Source organism: Anolis sagrei, chromosome 9, assembly GCF_037176765.1.
Source record: "Anolis sagrei isolate rAnoSag1 chromosome 9, rAnoSag1.mat, whole genome shotgun sequence".
Lineage (NCBI taxonomy): Eukaryota > Metazoa > Chordata > Lepidosauria > Squamata > Dactyloidae > Anolis > Anolis sagrei.
The window spans coordinates 764,224-791,757 of record NC_090029.1 but is presented as its reverse complement, the minus strand read 5'-3'; the positions used below and the strand labels follow the sequence as shown (position 1 = coordinate 791,757).

The 27,534-nt window shown below is 49.2% G+C and overlaps 1 protein-coding gene across 2 annotated transcripts in view; it reads right to left on the bottom strand.

Moving 5' to 3' along the window:
* Window positions 1–19,337: 19,337 nt before the first annotated feature.
* ALDH1A2 (aldehyde dehydrogenase 1 family member A2) overlaps window positions 19,338–27,534 on the bottom strand; it is a 73,482-nt gene continuing 65,285 nt past the window's right edge. For both annotated transcript variants that reach the window (XM_060755810.2, XM_060755809.2), the window contains exons 9-13: window positions 26,335–26,519; window positions 24,163–24,327; window positions 21,091–21,248; window positions 20,925–20,999; window positions 19,338–19,521 (exon numbers count right to left, since the gene is read on the bottom strand). In XM_060755810.2, the coding sequence (XP_060611793.2) occupies window positions 19,449–19,521; window positions 20,925–20,999; window positions 21,091–21,248; window positions 24,163–24,327; window positions 26,335–26,519 (656 nt within the window). In that variant the 3' untranslated portion in view covers window positions 19,338–19,448. The remainder of the gene's footprint in view (window positions 19,522–20,924; window positions 21,000–21,090; window positions 21,249–24,162; window positions 24,328–26,334; window positions 26,520–27,534) is intronic.

Here is a 27,534-nt window from a genome sequence, read left to right as displayed (position 1 = left end):
TTGGGGGTCTGGAGGGGCATCAAGCCCCCAAACAAGGCCCAAAGGGAAGCCAAGGATGATGAGGATCTCATCTCCTCCTGCCTGGAAGAGGAGCCCTTGGAAGCTGCGCCGGAAGGAAGGAAGGAAGGAAGGAAGGAAGGAAGGAGGAAGAACTCGAAGATTAGTTATTTATTTATCATGTCAGGAGCAAACCAGACAGTTGTATTGCCTTTTTAAACAAACAAACAAACAAAACACAAAGTTTGCAAGCTTGGTAGTTGATTAAATGTCCTCTGACCAGTGGTCAGTTGAAACACTCCCACCTCGCTCCAGCAGACAAGCGTCCTTTGTCCCACCCTGGTCATTCCACAGATATATCAACCCTTTTTCCTAGTTCCAAGAGGCCTCACTACCTCTGAGGAGCCTTGCCATAGATGCAGGCGAAATGTCAGGAGAGAATGCCTCTAGAACATGGCCATATAGCCCCAAAAAACCTACAACAAGGACATCTAATCACCTCTCAACAAAGGTTTGCCCCAGGGACTGCCAGGCCATCAAATGCTAATCAAGGTGGTCAGTTGAAACATTCACCCCTAGCTCCAGCAGACAAGAGTCCTTTGTCCCACCCTGGTCATTATTCCACAGATATAGAAACCCTTTTTCCTAGTTCCAACAGACCTCACAACCTCTGAGGATGCTTGCCATAGATGCAGGCGAAACGTCAGGAGAGAATGCCTCCTCAAACCTTTTAAACAGAGGGCCAGGTCACAGCCCCTCAAACTGTTGGAGGGCCGGATTATAATTTGGAAAAAAAACATGAATGAATTCCTAAGCACACTGCACCTATCTTATTTGTAGTGCAAAAAACACTTAAAAACAATACAATAATTAAGATGAAGAACAATTTCAACAAATATAAACTTATTAGTATTTCAATGGGAAGTGTGTGCCTGCTTTTGGCTGATGAGACAGGATTGTTGTTGTGTACTTTCAAGAAGTTTCAGACTTAGATTGCCCCTGAGCGAGGGCCGGGTAAATGACCTTGGAGGGCCATATCCGGCCCCCGGGCCTTAGTTTGAGGACCCCTGGTCTAGACCATGGCCATATAGCCCCCCCCCCCAAAAAAAACAAAACCCTACAACAACCCATTTACATGACGATTCATAACAGTAGAAAAATTACAGTTGTGAAGTAGCATCGAAAATAATGTTATGGTTGGGGGTCACCACCACACGAGGAACTGGATTAAGGGGTCGCGGCGTGAGGAAGGTTGAGAAGCACTGCTCTAGAGTGTCCTAGTCTGTAGTCAGGGGCGGCTCATCCATTGCGCGAAGTAAGCGGTCGCAGAACACTTTTTTTTGGTCAGGGGCGCAAAGGCGCCTCTGTAAATTTATTTATTTATTTATTTATTTATTTATTTATGCGCTTGTATACCGCTAATATCTCAGCCTAAGTCGGCGACTCATTGCGGTTTACAACAACTAAAAAGTTATAAACAATTAAAAAACAGTATTCAATTTAAAACATGAAACACATATACAATACAAATTATTGGGCCACCAATAATAATCCCATGCATCTCGTAACTAAAATCACAATCCAAAATTCGTCGTCCATGATTACCAGTCCTTTAGTCATCAAAATTCGTTGCAACGGATTAACCGAATGCTTGTTTAAACATCCATGTCTTCAGTCTCTTCCGAAACACCATCAGCGAGGAGGCTGATCGTACCTCTATAGGGAGGGTGTTCCAAAGCCGAGGGGCCACCACAGAGAAGGCCCTGTCTCTCGTTCCCGCCAGCCGCACTTGTGAAGCCGGCGGGATAGAGAGCAGGGACTCTCCAGAAGATCTTAGGGTCCTGGTGGGCTGATAGGCTGAGATACGTTCGGATAGATAAGTTGGGCCAGAACCGTTTAGGGCTTTAAAGGCCAACGTTAGCACTTTGAATTGGGCCCGGTAGCAAATCGGCAGCCAGTGGAGCTGGTGCAGCAGAGGAGTTGTGTGCTCCCTGCGCTCCGCTCTGGTTAGTATCATGGCTGCCGCCCGTTGGACTAATTGGAGCTTCTGGGCCGTCTTCAAAGGCAACCCCACGTAGAGAGTGTTGCAGTAGTCTAAACGGGATGTAACCAGAGCATGGACTACCGTGGCCAAGTCAGACTTCCCAAGGTACGGTCGCAGTTGGCGCACGAGTTTTAACTGTGCGAATGCTCCCCTGGTCACCGCCGAAACCTGGGGATCCAGGCTCAGCGATGAGTCCAGGATCACACCCAAACTGCTTAAATGCCCCTCGACTGCCACTTGAGGAGCGCCCCCCCAGCTCACAACAGCCCTAGCAGTCCAGGGGAAGCCTCGGCTTTCTTGCCTCGCTACTGGACGATCCTTTTCCCAAAGGGGCCGGGCCCTTGAGCCTCGCCTAGCCCCTCTCGTTCCTGCTCCACCCGGCCACCGGGTGCGCGAGCAGAGCCAGCGCTCAATCGTTCTCCGCGTTCGATCCCTTCCCCATGATCGGCTCTTTTTCCGGATCCCCCGGCGCTCCACCCTTTCCTCCTCTCCTCTCCCCAATCCGCGGGTGGGCCAAGGGGCGGAGCCGGCGCGCCTGGCCCGCTTCGGGTCCGGAGGTGTGCGCACCAAAAGTCGCCTCTTCTCCTGACTTTCTCTTCAGCCATTGGAACCAAGAGAGAGAGAGAGAGAGAGAGAGAGCCCCTCCGGCTGGAGGTATCTCCCACCTCCGCTCCCTCCTTTGTTTTTGTGACACCTCTCTCTCTCTCTCTCTCTCTCGGTCCCAATGGCTGAGGAGAAAATCAGGAGAAGAGGTGACTTTTGGTGCACACGCCGGGGTCTTCAGGCATGCCTCCGGACCAGGCCCGTAGCCAGGATTTTGTTTCGGGGGGGGGGTGAATTTGGTTCGGGGGGGGGGCTGAGTCTGAGTGAAAGAAGGTCTACCCTAGCAAACCTTTTGTATTGTTACCCCAATACCCCCAAGCATGATGATCAGATCTTGATATGAATAAACATAACAGTTTAAATAATGTACCAGTAAGACCTTCTTGCGGACCACCATCAGAATTTCGGGGGAGGCTGAAGCCCCCCAAGCCCCCCCCCCCCGGCTACATGCCTGCTCCGGACCAAAAACGGGCCAGGCAAGGGAGCAAGTGCGGCAAGTGTAGCTACTGGGATGTATAGTTGACCTACAATCAAAGAGCATTCTGAACTCCACCAATGATGAAATTGAAACAAATATGGCACACAGAACTCCCACGATGAACAGAAAATATATATCAATGATTTGGGGGGGGGGGGGCGCCAAAATACTGTTGGCTTACCGTTGAAAATTACCTAGGGCCGCCTCTGTCCATAGTCCCTCCCACAACCTCTAAGAACATAGAGTTAAGGGGGAAACTGCATTCCAATAGATATACACAATAGAGCAAGCAATCTCAATTTATACATAACACCAAACGAGTATAGAAGGTTGCTATTTTCATCATCATCAGCATCATCATTGTCATCAGTTTACCTGTCCGAACGTATTCTCCCCTATGAACCATCAAGGACGTTAAGATATTCCGGAGAGGCCCTGCTCTCGGTCCCACCACCTTGGTGGGAACAAGGTACAGGGCCTTCTCTGTGGTGGCCCCTTGGCTATGGAACTCTCTCCTGAGCCAGATTAGATCTGCCCCCTCCCTCTTGTCCTTCAGGAGGCGAGTGAAATCCTGGTTATGGAACGAGGCGTTCCCAGAATAATGGCTGAGACTGGTTACAGACCAAAGTGAGTGACCACCTATGCGGAGTGAGTTCAACATGATTTTCCCTTGGCGATTTGGTATATATGTATTTTATCGATATGTATTTTAATCTTGTCTTGTTGCATGATGTTTTAACTTGTACTATTAGCATTGAATCCTTGCTGTGAGCCGGTCTGAGTCCCTCTACGCAGGTGAGGAGATCGGGATAGAAAAGTTATAAATAAATAAATAAAAATCATCGTCAGGGCTGGATGGCCACCCATCAGGGCTGTTTTGATTGTGTTTTTCCTGCATGAAGTCCGAAGGGGGCTGGACGGGATGGCCCACGTGGTCTCTTCCGGCTCTGTGATGATTCTGTGATGCTATGACCTCCGAAGGAAAGCCGTGCCTCCAAGGAAGACTCCCTCCCACCATGGACGATCCCTTCCCTCCAGAAACCACACCTGGAATATTGTGTCCAATTCTGGGCACCACAATTGAAGAGAGATGTTGACTCTAAGCTGGAATGTGTCCAGAGGAGGGCGACTCACATGATCAAGAGTCTGGAGAACAAGCCCTATGAGGAGCGGCTTAAGGAGCTGGGCATGTTTAGCCTGAAGAAGAGAAGGCTGAGAGGAGACATGATAGCCATGTATATATATATGTGAGAGGAAGCCACAGGGAGGGTGGAGCAGATCCAGGGTCTGGAGAACAAGCCCTATGAGGAGCGGCTTAAGGAGCTGGGCATGTTTAGCCTAAAGAAGAGAAGGCTGAGAGGAGACATGATAGTCATGTATATATATATGTGAGAGGAAGCCACAGGGAGGAAGGAGCAGATCAAGGGTCTGGAGAACAAGCCCTATGAGGAGCGGCTTAAGGAGCTGGGCATGTTTAGCCTGAAGAAGAGAAGGCTGAGAGGAGACATGATGAGAGCCATGTAGAAATACGTGAGAGGAAGCCACAGGGAAGAGGGAGGGAGCTTCCTTTCTGCTTCCCTGGAGACTAGGACTTGCATCATCAAGGCTGGATGGCCACCCATCAGGGCTGTTTTGATTGTGTTCTTCCTGCATGAAGTCCGAAGGGGGCAGGACGGGATGGCCCACGTGGTCTCTTCCAGCTCTATGATGATTCTGTGATGCTATGACCTCCGAAGGAAAGCCGTGCCTCCAAGGAAGACTCCCGGGTTGGAGAAGGCGTGCCAAAGGTGCCACCTGGGCTCCATGTTCCCCATCCCAAAGCTCTTGACGCCCAAAGGAGACGAAGCCCGGGTGTCCGTTTTGGCACAGCCTTGCGAGGAGGGCCTCTTCCTCGGGGTCTCCATGCCTTGCTCAGAGGTGAAGCTTGGCCACCTTGGCACCTGGGGAAGGAAGCAAATGGCCGGGGACGGAGGGGTGTGAAGATGAGTGATGCGCTGGCCTGTCTCTGGGAACTCTGTTTTGGCACAGAGGCCCCCTTGCCCTCTCCCAGGTGCCACCAGGATGAGGAGGAGGCCAAATGGGAGGCACCAAACTGCTCCTGACAGATGATGGGATGGATGATGTGCCAAAGCAAGAAGGAGGGCCAGCGGATCCACCCTCTCCTTGCCTTGAGAATAGAATCAGAGAATCCTAGAATCCTAGAGTTGGAAGACACTTGATGGGCCATCATCCAGTCCAACCCCATTCTGCCAAGAAGCAGGAATATTGCACTCAAATCACCCCTGACAGATGGCCATCCAGCCTCTCTTTCAAAGCCTTCAAAGAAGGAGCCTCCACCACACTCCCTCCGGGGAAGGCAGAGAGTTCCACTGTTGAACAGCTCCCATAGTCTTCCTCATGTTCAGGTGGAATCTCCTCTCTTGTAGCTTGAAGCCATTGTTCCTAGTCTCCAGGGCAGCAGAAAGGAAGCTCCCTCCCTCCTCCTCCCTGTGGCTTCCTCTCACATATTTATTATACATGGCTATCATATCTCCTCTCAGCCTTCTCTTCTTCAGGCTAAACATGCCCAGCTCCTTGAGCCGCTCCTCATAGGGCTTGTTCTCCAGACCCTTCATCTGCTCCCTCCTCCCTGTGGCTTCCTCTCACACATTTATACATGGCCCTCATCATATCTCCTCTCATCCTTCTCTTCTTCAGGCTAAACATGCCCAGCTCCTTAAGCCGCTCCTCAAAGGGCTTGTTCTCCAGACCCTTGATCTGCTCCCTCCTCCCCGTGGCTTCCTCTCACATATTTATACATGGCCCTCATCATATCTCCTCTCGGCCTTCTCTTCTTCAGGCTAAACATGCCCAGCTCCTTAAGCCGCTCCTCATAGGGCTTGTTCTCCAGACCCTTGATCCTTTGAGTCACCCTCCTCTGGACACATTCCAACTTGTCAACATCTCCTTTCCTATGCATGGCTATCATATCTCCTCTCAGCCTTCTCTTCTTCAGGCTAAACATGCCCAGCTCCTTAAGCCGCTCCTCATAGGGCTTGTTCTCCAGACCCTTGATCCTTTGAGTCGCCCTCCTCTGGACACATTCCAGCTTAGAGTCAACATCTCTCTTGAATTGTGGGGCCCAGAATTGGACACAGTATTCCAGGTAAAGTGGACTAACCAAAGCGGAATAGAGCATGGGGAGCATTACTTCCCTGGATCTAGACACTAGGCTCCTCTTGATGCCTGAGGCCAACATCCCATTGGCATAACTAACATAACTAACTTTAAATATTGGCAAGGTTTGGGGGTGATTGCCCAAGGAATCTGGGAGTTTTAGTTCACCTGCATCCTTATGCATTTTGTAACGGGAGTATTCATTGAAAAACAACAGCAAAGACTGGCTTTTCCCCCTAATGAATACACATTAACGAACTGATATTACCAAACTCCCCAAAACAAACGAGGCCTTTCTCAAATAACTCCAGGTGTGTGTGTGTGTGTTTGTGAGTGTCTAAGAAACCCTTCCTTTGGAGAAAGGACATGGATTGCAGGAAGCGTCCCGTCTCCGCAAGGGATCCTCGGGGATGTTGCCTGTGGGCAGATCCCGTGAAGTTCTCCAGAAGGCTTCCCTTGTGGCCAAGGGGAGTCTCCTCCTCTGGGCCCCCCGTTCAGCCCCTCTTTCCATTTGCAACCCATCCTCATTTGGAGGAGAAGACAACCAATGAGTTGCCACATTCCTCCGTGTCTCTCGCACTTCGTTCTTCCTGGCAGGAATGAAGTCCGGAGGGTGCCAAGAATGTCTTTATCACATTTTACTGACATATATATATATATATAGAGAGAGAGAGAAGACTTGTGTTGTCAAAGGCTTCCATGGCTGGAATCACTGGGTTGCTGTGAGTTTTCTGGGCTGTCTCTCCTGACGTTTCGCCTGCATCTGTGTGGCCAATGGCATCTTCAGAGGTTTGCTCGGAGGTTTGTTGATACCATCACCTGAGCTCCGCGAGTGCAGCATTTTTTCAAATGAAGCAGAGAGTGTTTTAGGACCGGGACATCTGTAGGGAGACCAAGGGGCTTGTTTATAAAGCTATCCTCCTCCCAACCTTGCTATACGCCTGCAAAACGTGGACTGTCTATAGATGTCACAGGCAACTCCTGGAATGATTCCATCAGCGCTGCCTCCGGAAAATCCTGCAAATCTCTTGGGAAGACAGGCGGACAAACATTAGCTTGCTGGAAGAAGAAGCAAAGACCACTAGCATTGAAGCGAGAACAAGCCCAATGAGGAGCGGCTTAAGGAGCTGGGCATGTTTAGACTGAAGAAGAGAAGGCTGGAGAAAAGAGGAGAAAAGAGCCATGTATAAATATGTGTTCCTCATGTTCAGATGGAATCTCCTCTCTTGCAGTTTGAAGCCATTGCTCCATTGCGTCCTAGTCTCTCTCCAGGGAAGCAGAGAGGAAGCTTGCTCCCTCCTCCTCCTCCCTGTGGCTTCCTCTCACATATTTATACATGGCTATCATCATGTCTCCTCTCAGCCTTCTCTTCTTCAGCCTAAACATGCCCCGCTCCTCAAGCCGCTCCTCATAGGGCTTGTTCTCCAGACCCTTGATCTGCTCCCTCCTCCCTGTGGCTTCCTCTCACACATTTATACATGGCCCTCATCATATCTCCTCTCGGCCTTCTCTTCTTCAGGCTAAACACGCCCAGCTCCTCAAGCCGCTCCTCATAGGGCTTGTTCTCCAGACCCTTGATCTGCTCCCTCCTCCCTGGGGCTTCCTCTCACATATTCATTATACATGGCCCTCATCATATCTCCTCTCAGCCTTCTCTTCTTCAGGCTAAACATGCCCAGCTCCTTAAGCCACTCCTCATAGGGCTTGTTCTCCAGACCCTTGATCTGCTCCCTCCTCCCTGTGGCTTCCTCTCACATATTTATACATGGCTATCATGTCTCCTCTTGGCCTTCTTCTTCAGGCTAAACATGCCCAGCTCCTTTAGCCACTCCTCATAGGGCTTGTTCCCCAGACCCTTGATAATTTTAGTCGCCTTCCTCTGGACACATTCCAGCAATTGTGGTGCCCAGAACTGGACACAATATTCCAGGTAAAGTGGTCTAACCAAGGCAGAATAGAGCATGGGGAGCATGACTTCCTTAGATCTAGACACTAGGCTCCTATTGATGCAGGCCAAAATTCCATTGGCTTTTTTTGCCACCACATCACATTCCTGGCTCATGTTTAACTTCCTGTCCACGAGGACTCCAAGATCTTTTTCACACGTACTCCTCTCGAGCCAGACATTGTCCCCCATTCGGTCTCTTTGCATTTCGTTTTTTCTGCCTAAGTGGAGTATCTTGCATTTGTCCCTGTTGAACTTCATTGTGTTAGTTTTGGCCAGTCATCTCTCTCATCTGTCGAGATCCCTTTGAGTCCTGCTCCTGTCCTCTGGAGTCTTGGCTCTCCCTCCCCATTTGGTCCCATCTGCAAACTTGATGATCCTGCCTTCTGGCCTTCATCTAAGAGCCATGAATGAAGATCCTGATCAGGACCGGGCCCAGGACGGAGCCCTGTGGATGGCACTCCACTCATCCCTTCTTTCCAGGATGAAGAGGAGGAAGCCTTGGGGAGAATCACCCTCTAGGTTCGTCCATCTAACCAATTCCAGATCCACCTCACCGTAGTTTTGCCTCGCCCACCTTGGACCCGTTTCCTTGCCAGAAGGTCGTGGGGGACCTTGTCAAAGAAGGAAGGCCTTCCTGACATCCAGACACGCTCCGTCCACGGCATCATTCTCCTCTTGGCCTGCTTTCCTCCCCGTTGTGTGCTTGAGCCGCACAAACGAAGAGAGAAATACTTCACCTGCCGAGAGGAGAGCAGGAAGCGGATTCCCTTAATGGCGCTCCATTTTGGGGAGGAAGGAAGGAAGGAAGGAAGAGCGGCGGTGATAAAGCACTTCCTTCAGTCGGAATTTAATTTCCTCTTTGGGAAAAAAATGAAATGAAGGCAGGCCCACATCCTGTTGAGGGAGAAGGGGATTCAGCCGCACGCCTGCACCTGACCCTCCTCCTCCTCCTCCTCCACCTTTTGCACTGCTTTCAGGAGTCCTCACTACCTCTGAGGATGCTTGCCATAGATGCAGGCGAAATGTCAGGACAGAATGCCTCTAGAACATGGCCATAGAGCCTGAAAAAACCTACAACAACCCAATGATTCCAGCCATGAAAGCCTTCGACAATACAATGTAATGTTTGTTTGTTTGTGGGACAAACAAGGGCAACTAATAATCTCTCAACAAAAGATTCCCCCAGGCACTGCCAGGTCATTATATGCTAATCAAGGTGGTCAGTTGAGACATTCACACCTAGCTCCAGCAGACAAGAGTCCTTTGTCCCACCCTGGTCATTCCACAGATATATCAACCCATTTTCCTAGTTCCAACAGACCTCACTACCTCTGAGGATGCTTGCCATAGATGCAGGCGAAACGTCAGGAGAGAATGCCTCTAGACCATGGCCATATAGCCCGAAAAAACCTACAACAACCCAGTGATTCCGGCCATGAAAAGCCTTCGACAATACAATGTAATGTTTGTTTGTTTGTGGGACAAACAAGGGCATCTAATCACCTCTCAACAAAAGATTCCCCCAGGCACTGCCAGGCCATCAAATGCTAATCAAGGTGGTCAGTTGAGACATTCCCACCTAGCTCCAGCAGACAAGAGTCCTTTGTCCCACCCTGGTCCTTCCACAGATATATAAAGCCTTTTTCCTAGTTCCAACAGACCTCACTACCTCTGAGGATGCTTGCCATAGATGCAGGCAAAACGTCAGGAGAAAATGCCTCTAGACCATGGCCCGAAAAAAACTACAACAACCCAGTGATTTTGGCCATGAAAGCCTTCGACAATATAATGTAATGTTTGTTTGTGGGACAAACAAGGGCATCTAATCACCTCTCAACAAAAGATTCCCCCAGTCATTGCCAGGTCATTATATGCTAATCAAGGTGGCCAGTTGAGACATTCACCCCTAGCTCCATCGGACAAGAGTCCTTTGTCCCACCCTGGTCATCATTCCACAGATATATAAACCCCTTTTCCTAGTTCCAACAGACCTCACTACCTCTGAGGATGCTTGCCATAGATGCAGGCGAAACGTCAGGAGAAAATGCCTCTAGAACATGGCCATATAGCCTGAAAAAACCTACAACAACCTTGTGATTCTGGCCATGAAAGCCTTTGACAATAGATTGAAGCGACTTGGTGAATCAACACTTCCAAAAGTGTTGAATGGTTCTAGATCAGGCCTGGGTCAACTCTGGCCTTCCCTCCAGCTGTTAGGAATTGTGGGAATTGGAGCCCAAAACACCCAGAGGGAGGGACGAAGTTGGCCCAGGCCTGCTCGATCTTATATGTCTCCAATTGAAGTCGAACATGACCCCACCCCCAATAAAATATAGTAACTTATAGTTTTGCGAAGGACAAGGACATCAGACTGGATCATAAGGGTTAAGTCTTGGTCAGTTTGCAAAGACACTAACAACAACAACAAAGGACCTGGCCATTTGGCCCAGACCAGAGATGATGATTCCAAGGAACTCAAACAATAAACCCTGGTCCAGCTTGAGGGCTTACGCAATCGCTGGGCCATTTTGCAAACATTAGTCATTTAAACCAGTCAACTGGACATTTCTTCATTGTTTTCCTGTTGCCCGCCTCCCTTCCACCCCATTGGCCGAGAACATGGTGTCATCAGACCATGGCATCATAGCATTATGGGATCATAATGGCATCATAGGACCGTGGGATGAACACGGAATCACAGGAACATAGAGCCATGGCATCATAGGACCATGGGATGAACATGGGATCATCAGAACATGGTGTTATCAGACCATGGCATCATAGCATTATGGGACCATAGGATCATAATGGCATCATAGGACCATGGGATGAACACGGAATCACAGGAACATAGAACCATGGCATCATAGGACCGTGGGATCAACACAGAATCACAGGAACATAGAACCATGGCATCATAGGACCATGGGATGAACATGGGATCCTCGGAACATGGGGTCATCAGACCATGGCATCATAGCATTATGGGACCATAGGATCATAATGGCATCATAGGACCATGGGATGAACACAGAATCACAGGAACATAGAACCATGGCATCATAGGACCGTGGGATCAACACAGAATCACAGCAACATAGAGCCATGGCATCATAGGACCGTGGGATGAACATGGGATCATCAGAACATTGGGTCATCAGACCATGGCATCATAGCATTATGGGACCATAGGATCATAATGGCATCATAGGACCGTGGGATGAACACGGAATCACAGGAACATAGAACCATGGCATCATAGGACCATGGGATCAACACAGAATCACAGGAACATAGAGCCATGGCATCATAGGACCATGGGATGAACATGGGATCATCAGAACATGGGGTCATCAGACCATGGCATCATAGCATTACGGGATCATAATGGCATCATAGGACCATGGGATGAACACGGAATCACAGGAACGTAGAGCCATGATATCATAGGACCGTGGGATGAACATGGGATCATCGGAACATGGGGTCATCAGACCATGGCATCATAGCATTATGGGACCATAGGATCATAATGGCATCAAAGGACCATGGGATCAACATGGAATCACAGGAACATACAACCATGGCATCATAGGACTGTGGGATGAACACAGAATCACAGGAACATAGAACCATGGCATCATAGCTTTGTGGGACCATAAGGATCATAATGGCCTCATAGGACCATGGGATGAACATGGAATCACAGGAACAAAGATCCATGGCATCATAGGACCGTGGGATGAACATGGAGTCACAGGAACATAGAACCATGGCATCATAGGACCGTGGGATGAACACAGAATCACAGGAACATAGAACTATGGCATCATAGGACCATGGGATGAACACAGAGCCACAGGAACATATAACCATGGCCTCATAGGACCGTGGGATGAACATGGAACCATAGGAACATGGTGTTATCAGACCCTCGCATCATAGCATTATGGGACCATAAGGATCATAATGGCATCATAGGACCATGGGATGAACACAGAATCACAGGAACATAGAACCATGGCATCATATGACCATGGGATGAACACAGAATCACAGGAACATAGAGCCATGGCATCATAGGACTGTGGGATGAACATGGGATCCTCGGAACATGGTGTCATCAGACCATGGCATCATAACATTATGGAACCATAAGGATCAGAATGGCATCATAGGACCATGGGATGAACAAAGAATCACAGGAACATAGAAACATGGCATCATAGGACTGTGGGATGAACATGGGATCCTCGGAACATGGGGTCATCAGACCATGGCATCATAGGAGCATGAGATCATAGTCACATGGGACTATGGCATCCCATGACCATGGGATGAACATGAGATCATAGGAACATCAGATCAGAAGACCATGGCATTGTAGCACCATGGGATCATAGGACCATGGGATGATTGGATCATAGAATCATGGATCACAGCATCATGGAGGTGGAAGAGACCCCAAGGGCCATCCAGTCCAACCATGCCATGCGCAAACATAGACTCAAAGTGCTTCTCATAAGTAGATGGCTATCCAGTCCAGACTTGGTGTCTGTTGTCGTTCAGGATTCAGTAGAAGGCTGGGTCCAAATGGGACGCAGGTTTGTGCATTGGGGGGAGAAGTGTGGGAGCGGAGGGATGGGTCTTGGGGCCCCTCTCTTTGTTCTCCGGCCCCTTCCTTCTCCCACCAAGGGGGCCCCCTCCCTCCCTCCCTTTTGGGGGGAGCGCCATCCCTTTCAACTGGCGTCCCTCCCATGCCAGGCCAGTCAAGAAGATTTACGAGCCCCTCTTCCTCCGGCCCTCTTCCTCCGAGGAGCACATCCATCTTTCTGTGTGGGGGGGGGGTCCTCTTTGTAGCCCCCCTTCAGAGGAGGAAGGGGCCTGGGGCTGAGGGGAGTCTCACCAAAGGGTCTTCTAGGGTGGGGGGGGGGGGGAGGAGAGGTCTCGATCCAAGACCTGGCAGGAGAAGGCAACAAGGACCCATCCACAAAGTCCTGTGCCTTTTGCTCTCTCTCTTTCTTTCTCTCTTTCCTTCCTTCCTTCCTCTCTTCTCTGCCTTTCTCACAGACACCCAGGGCGAGGCCATTAGCACTTCAAATGTGTCCCAGGACCCCTCTCTCTCTGGTTCAGCGCCTTGGACGGCCTTTGAAGTGCCAGGAGGGAGACCACCGCCTTTGGGTCGGGTTTCTGTGGGCCATTCATCTTGGGAAGAAGAAGGCAGAGGAAGAGGAGGAGGAGGAGGAGGACCCCTTGGCCTTGGAAGGAAGGAAGGAGGGATGGATGGATGCAAGGGAGGAAGCAGACCCCCCAAATCCCCAGCCTACGTCCATTCAAACATGATGGCGCTATTGTACCAAAGTGCCGGTGGTCCCTTGCATGGAAAGTCAGGAGAAGTCCTTCTGCCACATCAAGAGGCCTTGGGAGGCATTGTCCTCTGCGTTGGGTCTTCCCTTGTTGGCGTCATTGGGCCATTGTCCTCAGACACCTCCTTAGAAGCTTGTTGTGGGGAAATGTCTCCAGATCTGGGACCCTCCGGCAAGAGTTTCAAAGCAGAGGCTTCAAAGGAGTAGGTTGAGGAGGAGGAAAGAGGTGGCAAGGAGAGAAGAACGAGAAGGAAGAGGAGGAATGCCATAGAGGGATAGTGACGAATGCGGTCATGGCTAAGAGTCAACATGGATTGATCAAAAACAAGTCATGCCAGACTCATCTGATCTCCTTTTTCGATAGTTACAAGCTGGGTAGATGCGGGGAATGATGCCGTGGGTGGAGCGTACCTGGAAGGCCTTTGAGAAGGTCCCTCATGAGTCCAAGTCCCCTTTCAGGTCCAGATCAACTACACCCTAGAAGAGTATTGAAGGAACGAGCGGAAGTCATCTCGGAACCATTGGCAATGATCTTTGAGAGTTCTTGGAGAACGGGAGAAGTTCGAGTAGACTGGAGGGGGGCCAATGTGGTCCCAATCTTCAAGAAGGGAAACAAGGATGACCCAAACAATGACCCATGTCCGGTCAGCCTCACGTCAATACCAGGCAAGATTCTGGAAAAGATGGTTAAGGAAGTGGTCTGCAAACACTTAGAAAGGAATGCGGTCATGGCTAAGAGTCAACATGGATTGATCCAAAACAAGTCATGCCAGACTCATCTGATCTCTTCTTTCGATAGAGTTACAAGCTGGGTAGATGCGGGAAATGCTGTGGATGGAGCGTGTCTTTGAGAAGGTACCCTATGACCTTCTGGCAAGGAAACTAGTCCAATGTGGGTGAGGCAAAACTACGGTGAGGTGGATCTGGAATTGGTTAAATGGACGAACCCAGAGGGTGATTCTCCCCAGGGCTTCCTCCTCTACATCCCGGAAAGAAGTGATGAGTGGAGTGCCATCTGCAGGGTTCCGTCCTGGGCCCGGTCCTGATCAGGATCTTCATTCAAGACGTAGATCAGTGCTTCTCAACCTGGGGTCCCCAGATGTTTTTGGCCTTCAACTCCCAGAAATCCTAACAGCTGGTAAACTGGCTGAGATTTCTGGGAGTTGTAGACCAAAAACATCTGGGGACCCCAGGTTGAGAACCACTGACTTAGATGAAGGGCGAGAAGACAGGATCATCAAGTTTGCAGACTGGACCAAATTGGGAGGGAGAGCCAAGACTCCAGAGGACAGGAGCAGGACTCAAAGGGATCTTGACAGATTAGAGAGATGATGGGCCAAAACTAACACAATGAAGTTCAACAAATGCAAGAGACTCCACTTTGGCAGGAAAAACAAAATGCAAAGAGACAGAATGGGGGACGATGAGGCCTGGTTTGAGAGCAGGACGTGTGAAAAAGATCTTGGAGTCCTCGTTGGGAGGAAGGGGAACATGAGCCAGGAATGTGATGTGGCGGCAAAAAAAAGCCAATGGGATGTTGGCCAGCACCAAGAAGTGCCTAGATCTAGGGAAGTCCTGCTCCCCATGCTCTATTCTGCTTTGGTCCAGTCCAACCCCATTCTGCCAAGAAGCAGGAATATTGCATTCAAATCACCCCTGACAGATGGCCATCCAGCCTCTGTTTCAAAGCTTCCAAAGAAGGAGCCTCCACCACACTCCGGGGCAGAGAGTTCCACTGCTGAATGGCTCTCAGAGTCAGGAAGTTCTTCCTCATGTTCAGATGGAAACTCCTTTCTTGTAGTTTGAAGCCATATCTCCATTGCGTCCTAGTCTCCAGGGAAGCAGAAAGGAAGCTTGCTCCCTCCTCCTCCCTGTGGCTTCCTCTCTCATATTTATACATGGCCCTCATCATGTCTCCTCTCAGCCTTCTCTTCTTCAGGCTAAACATGCCCAGCTCCTTAAGCCGCTCCTCATAGGGGTTGTTCTCCAGACCCTTGATCTTCTCCCTCCTCCCTGTGGCTTCCTCTCACATATTTATACATAGCCCTCATCGTGTCTCCTCTCAACCTTCTCTTCTTCAGGTTAAAAATGCTCAGCTCCTTAAGCCGCTCCTCATAGGGGTTGTTCTCCAGACCCGTGATCATGTTAGTCGCCCTCCTCTGGACACATTCCAGCTTAGAGTCAATATCTCTCTTCAATTGTGGTGGCCAGAATTGGACACAATATTCTAGGTAAAGTGGTCTAACCAAAGCGGAATAGAGCATGGGGAGCAGGACTTCCCTGGATCTAGGCACTATGCTCCTCTTGATGCAGGCCAACATCCCATTGGCTTTTTTTGCCGCCACATCACATTCCTGGCTCATGTTCCCCTTCCTCCCCACGAGGACTCCAAGATCTTTTCCACACGTCCTGCTCTCGAGCCAGGCCTCCTCGTCCCCCATTCTGTCTCTTTGCATTTTGTTTTTCCTGCATAAGTGGAGTCTCTTGCATTTGTCCCTCTTGAACTTCATTTTGTTAGTTTTGGCCAATCATCTCTCTAATGTGTAACGTGCCCTCCTGGTTTCCCTCACACCGTCCCCCAAATTTTAACCCCTTCCTTCCTCCCTTTTTTGTTTGTAATTGTATCCTTAAAAAAATCCCCAAGGAAAGAGTTTTGCCCAAATCTCGGATACGCAGGGGAATAATAAGACAACAACACACCACCTTGGACTCGTTACCTGGGTTTATTTGAAACAAGACACACCAACAGACACCACAACGCCTACAATCCAGAAGGGATACACAAAACATAGAAAGGCTTATTGCTAGCACAGGCTTCCTCCGAAAAGGCGCGCAAGAGGGAAAGGAAAGGGGAAGAGGGTGCCGAGGCGGCTCCAGTTCCTCCCTTGGCAAAGGATTAAAAGGTAGGGAACTCCAGGAACTCCACGAAAGGAGGAGACGCTGCTCATTGGCTTGCAAACGCATGCGGGGAAAGGAGGGGATCGGGGAGCAAGAGGGCAGCATAAATATAAATGGGGAAAGAAGATGGGAAAAGGGGTCGTCACAGGGAATGGATGACGGACAGGGGAGTCAATGGGCATGCAAACAAGCCCATGCATTCACCGACATGGCTGCCTTTTGGGGCGCATCGACACTACAGAACGGACGCAGTTTGATCCCACTTTAATAGGCTCAGTGCTATGGAATCATGGGAAATGGAAATATATATTCTCGAAGGCTTTTCATCACTGGGTTGTTGTAGGTTTTTTCAGGCTATATGGCCATGGTCTAGAGGCATTCTCTCCTGACGTTTCGCCTGCATCTATGGCAACCATCCTCAGAGGTAGTGAGGTCTGTTGGAACTAGGAAAGTGGGTTTATAGTATGTCTGTGGAATGACCAGGGTGGGACAAAGGACTCTTGTCTGCTGGAGCTAAGTGGGAATGTTTCAACTGACCGGGTTGATTAGCATATAATGGCTTGGCAGTGCCTGGGGCAAACTTTTGTTGAGAGGTGATTAGATGTCCTTGTTTAATGTATTGTCGAAGGTATCATGGCTGGAATCACTGGTTGTTGTAGGTTATTCCGGGCTATATGGCCATGGTCTAGAGGCATTCTCTCCTGACATTTCGCCTGCATCTATGGCAAGCATCCTCAGAGGTAATGAGGTCTGTTGGAACTAGGGAAAAGGGTTTATATGTATGTAGAACAATCAGAGTGGGACAAAGGACTCTTGTCTGCTGGAGTTAGGAGGGAATGTTTCAACTGACCACCTTGATTAGCATTTGATGGCCTGGCAGTGCCTGGGGCAAACTTTTGTTGAGAGGTGATTAGATGTCCTTGTTTGTTTCCTCTCTGTTGTTGTGCTGTTCTAGTTTTAGAGTTTTTTAAATACTGGTAGCCAGATTTTGTTCATTTTCATGGTTTCCTCCTTTCTGTTAATATTGGGTCGGGAGAGAATGCCTCTAGACCATGGCCATATAGCCCGGAAAAACCTACAACAACCCAGCTGGAAATATGTTTTAATATACGGGTTGTTATAGGTTTTAGATGTCCACAGATATATTATTATTATTATTATTATTATTATTATTATTATTAATAATAATGATGATGTATTGTTGAAGGTTTTCATGGCTGGAATCACTGGGTTGTTGTAGGTTTTTTCAGGCTATATGGCCAGGGTCTAGAGGCATTCTCTCCTGACGTTTTGCCTGCATCTATGGCAAGCACTACCTCTGAGGATGCTTGCCATAGATGCAGGCGAAACGTCAGGAGAGAATGCCTTTAGACCCTGGCCATATAGCCCAAAAAAACCTACAACAACCCAGTGATTCCGGCCATGAAAGCCTTCGACAATACAAAATATATGCATGCAACAGAGTGTTTTTGAATGATTATTCAAAATTTTAGCAATGTATTATTATTATTATTATTATTATTAGTAGTAGTAGTAGTAATAATAATAATAATAATAATAATAATAATAATAATAATATGTTCTTCTTTAGCCTTCTCTGCCAAGAGTGGCACCAAACGACAGTTCCCAGGATTCCTTAGCATTGAGAATCGATCTCAAAGTGGTGCCAAACCGCATCAATTCCCCAGTGTAGACGGATGCAGCCTTGGGATATATGAATTCCTTCATCTGAGGCTTTCCTTCTGGCTTCAGGTGCAGAAAGGCGTTTCTTTTCCGACTCCAGGGCTTAGGGCATCTGAGTCATTCGAGGAGATGATGTTAGAACAAGAGCAATAATAATAATAATATTAATGAATGCTGGGTTCATGTAATGATGATGCTGTCGCAAACAACGGACACAGCTGAATATACACAGCTGCCCTTCCAAACAATCCAAACAAAGCCCCCAAACGCAGGCCTTTGCTTTTGGCCCAGTTTCATCATGAATCGTGTCCAAAAACCACAGGAAGCTTTGTGTTGCGGTGTCCTCCGTTGTCTCTCTGCTTCATTCAAGTGGGCAACGTTGTGCCCAGGGGCGGCTCACCCATTACGCAAAGTAAGCAGTCGCAGTACAGTTCATTTTGCCCAGGGGTGCTCTTGAGGCGCTGCTGGGGGAAAATAGACCTTGACATATGTGAGTTGTAATTACTGGGAGGTATAGTTCACCTACCATCAAAGAGCATTCTGAATTCCACCAATGATGGAATTGAACCAAATATGGCACACAGAACTCCCACGACGAACAGAAAATATATATCAGTGATTGGTTGGAGCGGGGAGCGCCAAAATACTGTTTGCTTACCATTGAAAATTACCTAGGGCCGCCTCTGGAGAGCTATAACCGAACAAAGGGGAGAGGATGCGGAGTAGCCTTATATGTCAAAAACTGTTACGCTGCAGAAGAGATGCAAGACAGCAATCCGGGAAACCAGCCTCTGGTTGTGCCTTGAAGCCCCGATTTCACAAAATACTCTCCTTCGGAAGAGTGTGGCCCTACCAACCGTGACCAACAGCCTTCCAAAAGGATGAACACATGCAAAAGTGACCCCAAAATGGCCCAAATCCACGGCGAAGTCTGAAATCTGTTGGTCTTCCTAACCACGGCTTGTATTTCTGGAACGTGGCCCCTGTTTTGAGTTGGGCGTGAGTCGTATTGAAGGGTAAACTGAGTCGAATGAAGCAAACCGAAGAAGCCGTAAACGTCTTTCTTTTCTGCATGTTTTCAGATGAACTTGTGTTTTTTTTGTAGGAGTCGATTGTGGCCAGGGAACGCAGCAATTTGATTTAAATAATAATAATAATAATAATAATAATAATAATAATAATAAAAAGAATCCGACAAGGTCAGTGTCACTTGGTACAAATTCCTGAGTGCCAGTCCTCACGAAGAAAGCGGCAAATGGGTCGCTCGCCAGATCCTTAGGAGTTCTTCTGAGGGATCTTGATCGTCACCGTCTTCACCTCGCAATATTCCCTCAGGCCGCACTCGCCCCTGGAGGAAACACAAGCGCGCCGGAGGAGGAATAATAATAATAATAATAATAATAATAATAATCTTTATTTATTACCCGGCCCCCCTGTTCTCGTCGGAGAGAACAGAAGCTCTCTGAAGCTCTAGGTCAGGGGTCATAGAATCCTAGAATCAAAGAGTTGGAAGAGACCTCCTGGGCCCTCATCCAGTCCAACCCCATTCTGCCAAGAAGCAGGAATATTGCATTCAAAGCACCCCTGACAGATGGCCATCCAGCCTCTGTTTCAAAGCTTCCAAAAAAGGAGCCTCCATCACACTCCGGTGCAGAGAGTTCCACTGCTGAACGGCTCTCACAATCAGGAAGTTCTTCCTCATGTTCAGATGGAATCTCCTCTCTTGTAGTTTGAAGCCATTCCTCCATTGCGTCCTAGTCTCCAGGGAAGCAGAAAGGAAGCTTGCTCCCTCCTCCTCCCTGTGGCTTCCTCTCACATATTTATACATGGCTATCATATCCCCTCTCAGCCTTCTCTTCTTCAGGCTAAACATGCCCAGCTCCTTAAGCCGCTCCTCATAGGGCTTGTTCTCCAGACCTTTTATCATTTTAGTCGCTCAAACTACAGCCTCAAACTACAGCCCGCGGGCCACTTCCGGCCCGCCAAGGGCACTTATCTGGCTCGCGGAGGAGGAGCACCCCCCCCCCACACAGTGCCCCTCCCTTGGCTGGCTCACGCTATCCATCAGGCACAAAGGAGGACCTCCTTGCAGCAACACCAGAGGCACTCCACGTGCCCAGATACTGCTCAAAGGACATTTAATCCACTACCAAACTTGCAAACTTTGTGTTTTATCTGTCTGTTTGTTTTGTTCTGTTAGAAATGTAATATAATTGACTGGTTGCTGATGACTCAATAAATAAACCAATTATATTGCTTCCTCAGCTCAATTGTTTGGCTCCACCTCTTCCTGGAGGAGGGGAGTGCTTCCCCTTTTCATTCCACCATCAGATTGTCTACCAGATGGACGTGAGTAAGAGACTTGGCTCTAAAAGCCCCTGATTCAGTTACCTCTCAGCACCAATTCTGAGGTTCTTACCCTTGAGACTTATGCTTCATGTTCAGACTAACCTGGACGACATTGGGAAGTCTCAGGCACCTTCAAACCAGTTCTTTTGGCACCAGAGGAAGACTTTGTGTCTTCCAACATAGGCCATTTGGACTGCGGTTGTGGATTGCTCCGGCATTTACAGCCATTGAGAAAGAGGGACCTGGAAAAGCTTCTCAGCTGCAAAACTCCTTGGACCCAAGACAACCAGAGACTGTAATGTATGTTTTCCTTCACCCCTTTGAAACTTCCCACTTATTGCCTTAAAGAGATAACTCTTTGCGAACAATAAAACCTATTTTGAGTTAAGAGCCGACACTTACATTTCCCTCCCGTTGCCGGACATTTTGAACCCTCCAAAGGGACTCTGGGCATTGAGGGCGTTGTAGCAGTTCACCCTGATGGAGATAAAGAGAGAAAAAGGAGGGACTTGGAGCATCATCTCCCAGTTGTTCCACTCCCTTGAAACCCACGGAGGCCGGTTCTCACCAGACAGTGCCGGCCTGCATGGCGGAGGAGACAGCCAAGGCCTTGTTGAGGTCGCGGGTGAAGACGGCGGCCACCAGCCCAAAGTCGGAGTTGTTGGCCCGCTCAATGACCTCCTCCATCGTCTTGAAGCGCAGGATCCCCTGGACGGGGCCAAAGATCTGCAATGGAAGGGCAGCAGCAGTGTTAGTCGTCTCCCCCCAAGAACGTCGCTTGGGGTTCCAGGAGAATCAGGAAGTTCTAGAGTTCAGGAGGAACCAAGATAATGAAGTTTATACCTGGAACTTGTTTCCAGAGGGATGTTGGCGAGCACCTTTAAGTGGCTCCTGATTTATGGCAATGACCCAGTGGGTTTCCTTGGCCAATTTCCTTGGATTGTGTGCAGGAAAACTATGGCAAACTATCCCAGAACTGGGTTGTTGTAGGTTTTTTCGGGCTATATGGCCATGGCCTAGAGAAATCTTTTGTTGAGAGGTGATTAGATGTCCTTGTTGTAGGTTTTTCCGGGCTATATGGCCATGTTCTAGAGGCATTCTCTCCTGACGTTTCGCCTGCATCTATGGCAAGCATCCTCAGAGGTAGTGAGGTCTGTTGGGACTAGGAAAAGGGGTTTATATATCTGTCGAATGACCATGGTGGGACAAAGGACTCTTGTCTGCTGGAGCTAGGTGTGAATGTTTCAACTGACCACCTTAATTAGTGGGTTGTTGTAGGTTTTTTCGGGCTATATGGCCATGGTCTAGCGGCATTCTTTCCTGACCTTTTGCCTGCATCTATGGCAAGCATCCTCAGAGGGAGTGAGGTCTGTTGGAACTAGGAAAAAGGGTTTATTTATCTGTGGAATGACCAGGGTGGGGCAAAGGACTCTTGTCTGTTGGAGCTAGGGGTGAATGTTTCAACTGACCTCTAGACCATGGTCATATAACCCGAAAAAACCTATAACAAGGACATCTAATCACCTCTCAACAAAAGATTGCTCTAGGCACTGTCAGGCCATTATATGCTAATCAAGCTGGTCAGTTGAAACATTCACACCTCGCTCCAGCAGACAAGAGTCCTTTGTCTAATCACCTCTCAACAAAAGATTGCCCCAGGCACTGCCAGGCCATCAAATGCTAATCAAGGTGGTCAGCTGAAACATGCACACCTAGCTCCAGCAGACAGGAGTCCTTTGTCTCACCCTGGTCATTCCACAGATATATAAACCCTTTTTCCTAGTTCCAACAGACCTCACTACCTCTGAGGATCCTTGCCACAGATGCAGGCAAAACGTCAGGAGAGAATGCCTCTAGACCATGGCCATATAGCCCGAAAAAACCTACAACAACCCAGTGATTCCGGCCATGAAAGCCTTCGACAATAAGGACTCTTCCTTCATGCAAGATGTGGTGTAATGAATGATGAGAGGGTCCTGCTCCTGTTTAGGATGCAACATGCCAATGCGCCCAGGGGCGGCTCAAGCCATACGCAAAGTAAGCCTTCGCGGGAGAGTTGATGTTGCCCAGGGGTGCTCTTGAGGCGCTCTTGGGGGAAAATAGACCTTGACGTCATGTCATCTTCTCTCCCTCTGAGGACAATGGCAGTTAGAACAATGGTTGACCTTTCCCTCTAGACTTGGGCAAACACAAACTGCTGCAGGGCGGTCTTTAGATGGATGAAGGGCCTGACGGAGCATCTGCAAACCATCTCCGTGTCATCATATAATAGCTGCAGAATGGGGGCCACCCAATGTCATCTCATTTCAACATCTACACAAATGACCAGCCACTGCCAGAAGGGACAGAGAGCATCTATGCTGATGATCGTGCCATCACCGCTCAAGCAGGGAGCTTTGAGATGGTTGAACAGAAGCTCTCCAAAGCTATAGGTGCTCTGACTGCCTATTACAGGGAAAACCAGCCGATCCCCAACCCATCTAAAACACAGACATGCGCTTTTCACCTCAAGAACAGACAAGCATCCCGAGTTCTGAGGATGACCTGGGAAGGAATCCCACTGGAGCATTGCAGCGCACCCAAATCCCTGGGAGGAGTCACTCTGGACCGTGCTCTGACCTACAAGAAGCACTGCCTGAACATCAAGCAAAAAGTGGGTGCTGGAAACAATATCATACGAAAGCTGACTGGCACAACCTGGGGATCACAACCAGACACAGTGAAGACATCTGCCCTTGCGCTGTGCTACTCCGCTGCTGAGTATGCATGCCCAGTGTGGAACACATCTCACCACACTAAAACAGTGGATGTGGCTCCTAATGAGACATGCCGCATTATCACGGGGTGTCTGCGCCCTACACCACGGGAGAAATTGGACTGTCTAGTCGGTATTGCACCACCTGACATCCGCCGGGAAGTAGCAGCCAATAGTGAAAGGACCAAGGCAGAGACATCTCCAGCTCATCCCTTGTTTGGGTATCAGCCAGCACGTCAACGACTTAAATCAAGAAATAGTTTTCTAAGATCTACAGAGACACCAGCAAGCGAGAGTCCAAAAGTGGCAGGGGATAGCAGCCAATAGTGAAAGGACCAAGGCAGAGACATCTCCAGCCCATCCCTTGTTTGGGTATCAGCCAGCACGTCAACGACTTAAATCAAGAAATAGTTTCCTAAGATCTACAGAGACACTTGCTGGAACACCTCAGCAAGCGAGGGTCCAAAAGTGGCAGGCTCAAACCCAGAACTGATACAAAATGAGGGACTCCCCCCTGGGCACACAGAAGACTTGGAAAGTACTCAACAGACTGTCCACGACATGCGAGTGCGGAGAAGAGCCAACCAGAGACCACCTGCTGCCATGCACCCTGAGCCCTGCCACATGATGCACAAGGGAGGACCTCCTTGCGGCAACACCAGACGCACTCCAAGGGGACAGAGACTGGTTAAAGGACATTTAATCCACTACCAAGCTTGCAAAATCTGTGTTTTGTCTGTTTGTTTGTTTTGTTGTGTTAGAAATGTCATACAATCGACTGGTTGCCCTGACACGACAAATAAATAAATCTCTGGAGGACCTCCTTCTGTACTTGACGGGCGACAGTAAGCCACCCCTGGTGCATTTCCCACCCGCTGGACGCACCTCCTCTCTGGCGATGCGCATGTCGTCGGTGACGTTGGAGAAGACGGTGGGCTGGATGAAGAAGCCCTTGCCGGGGAGGCCTTGGCCCCCGCACTCCAGCCGGGCCCCCTCCGCCACCCCGCTCTGGATCAGCTCCAGCACCCGGTCGTACTGCTTCTGGTCAATCTCAAGGGGGAAGATGAGAGAGAGAGAGAGAGGCATCACTCCATGGGATCCTTCCAAGACCAGTTTGGGGGGAATCGGGGGACGCACCCCTTGCTTTCCTAGGTGCATTTCACACCATGATTATGACTCATTGGGTGCATACCTCTGACTATCCTACTATGCACTGAATAAATTGATCCAATGTGTTGTGTTGTGTGTTGTGGTGCTGTGTTATGTTTTCTATCAGTGTTTCTCAACCTTCCTAATGCCACGACCCCTTAAGACAGTTCCTCATTTTGTGGTGACCCCCAACCATTACATTATATTCGTTGCTACTTCATAACTGGGATTGTGGCACAGCTGGCATTAAGATCACTCTGACCAAAAGGTCATGAGTTCGAAGCCAGCCTGGGTTGGAGTGGGTTTCCAACCAATTGTGCATAGGCTGTTGTCGACCTTTGCAACCCGAAAGACAGTTGCATCTGTCAAGTAGGAAAATTAGGTACCACCTTAAAGTGTGGGGAGGCTAAATTAACAGATTTATGAGGCCACAAACCATCCCCTGCCACAAGTTGCTGTGGCCCACATGGGGATTCTGTGTGGGAGGTTTGGCCCAATCCTATTCTTGGTGGGGTTCAGAATACTCTGTGATTGTAGGTGAACTATAAATCCCAGCAACTACAACTACCAAATGTCAAGATCCTATTTCCCCCAAACTCCACCAGTGTTCACATTTGGGCATATTGAGTATTCCTCTAGAGTTTGGTCCAGATCCATCATTGTTTGAGTGCACAGTGATCTCTGGATGTAGGTGAACTACAACTCCAAAACCAAAGGACACTGCCCACCAAACCCTTCCGGTATTTTCTGTTGGTCATGGGAGTTCAGTGTGCCAACATTGGTTCAATTCCATCGTTGGTGGGGTTCAGAATGCTCTGTGATTGTAGGTGAACTATAAATCCCAGCAACTACAACTCCCAAATGACAAAATCGGTTTTTTTGAGTGAAGGACATACATTAGCCTGAGAGGTGTCTTGTGTCCAAATTTGGCGTCAATTCGTCCAGTGGTTTTTGAGTTCTGTTAATCCCACAAATGAACATTACATTTTTATTTATATAGATAAAGAAGACTCCAGGAAAGCACTCCAGCGGGGAAGCACGCGGGGAATGCGGAAGTGCTTCATCAGCATCGCAGATGGACGAGGAAAGCGACAGCTCCCCTGGCGGCCAGAAAAGAGTGAAATAGCCTCTGTGTATGTCTGTATATGAGCATTCTGAACTCTGCCAACGAGAGAATTAGGCCAAACTTCCCACACAGAACCCCCATGATCCCAATACTGTATTTTCTGATGGTCTTCGGCGACCCCTCTGACACCCCCTCGCGATCCCCACAGGGGTCCCGACCCCCAGGTTGAGATACACCGCCTTATTGTATTCTGTTCTGTTTTGTTTATGATTTCATGTTGATACGATTACCTGTATTTTTCAATTGATTGTGTATTTTTGTGGCAATAAATGGTTGCCTTTTATGTTGTAAGCCCCCCCCCCCCCCACATGTCCCCATGGGAGGAGATGTGCGGGATCGAAATAATGTTTGACTAGGGGTGGATTGATGTGGTTGAATTGGGGTGTGACTGTATTATTCAATTGATTGTGTATTTTTGTGGCATTAAACGGTTGTCTTTTATGTCATAAGCCCCCCCCCCCCCCATGTTCCCATGGGGGGAGATGTGCGGGATCGAAATAACGTTTGACTAGAGGTGGATTGATGTGGTCTAGTTGGGGTGTGACTGTATTTTTCAATTGATTGTGTATTTTTGTGGCATTAAATGGTTGCCTTTTATGTCGTAAGCCCCCCCCCCCCCCCACATGTCCCCATGGGGGGAGATGTGCGGGATCGAAATAATGTTTGACTAGTGGTGGATTGATGTGGTCCAGTTGGGGTGTGACATGTGTTCAGATGGATGGGGCTGTGTGTGGCCGGTGCCTTGGGACCCCCCCCCCCCCCGGTCCCACGCCTGCCCCTACCTGTGGGCCTTGCTCGGTGGTGGGGTCGAAGGGGCTTCCGAGGGCCCTGCGCTGGGCGCGCTCCACGCTCCGGCGCACAAACTCCTGGTAGATGGGCTCCTCCACGAAGACCCTGGAGCCGGCGGTGCAGCACTGGCCCTGGTTGAAGAAGACCCCTTGGTGGGCCTGCTCCACCGCCTCCTCCACTGCCGCAAAGAAAACAAAGCCCGCTTGGCACCCACCTCCTCACACGCACAAACAATGCCGCGTCACTTCAAAGCCATGCCGACAACAATGGCACACATCTGGATCGCCCCCTCCCTCCAAAACCACGCCTGGATGGGGTTTGTGGATTTCAAAAGATCACAACGGTGTCGTGACGGAGGATGCGGGTGGGTGACTCACAGGCGATTCCTGTAAGAACAAGGCTGAGATCAAACGGGCTTTGCAGGGACCCCACCGAGACCCAGAAGGAAGCCAGAGGCCAACGCAGGAGGCGGCTCGTTTCCGCCGGATCCATTCATGTTCGCACTCCCAAAACCACACTCTTGCAGCCCTTCATTCCTAAAGGCACTGCAAAGCACTCCACTGTTTTGGACACAACACACTCCTTCTTAGCCACATTTTCTCCTAATCTTTGGCCTGTGTCAGTGGTTGATATCGACAGAGGATCTGATGGTGGGTCAAGCAAGTGGAGTACATGAGGAAGAACTTCCTGACTGTGAGAGCCGTTCATCAGTGGAACTCTCTGCCCCGGAGGGAGTGTGGTGGAGGCTCCTTCTTTGGAAGCTTTGAAACAGGGACTGGATGGCCATCTGTCAGGGGTGCTTTGAATGCAATATTCCTGCTCCTTGGCAGAATGGGGTTGGACTAGATGGCCCAGGAGGTCTCTTCCAACTCTAGGATTCTATTATGAAGAATTTCCTGACTGTGAGAGCCGTTCATCAGTGGAACTCTCTGCCCCGGAGGGAGTGTGGTGGAGGCTCCTTCTTTGGAAGCTTTTAAGCAGAGGCTGGATGGCCATCTGTCAGGGTGCTTTGAATGCAATATTCCTGCTCCTTGGCAGAATGGGGTTGGACTAGATGGCCCAGGAGGTCTCTTCCAACTCTAGGATTCTAGGATACTATGATTCTCTGCGTAGTCTGACAAAGTGGTTACCAGAGTAATCTGGAATTTCTGTGTTTGCAAATAATATTCGCTGTGATCTTGATGGTGGATCCC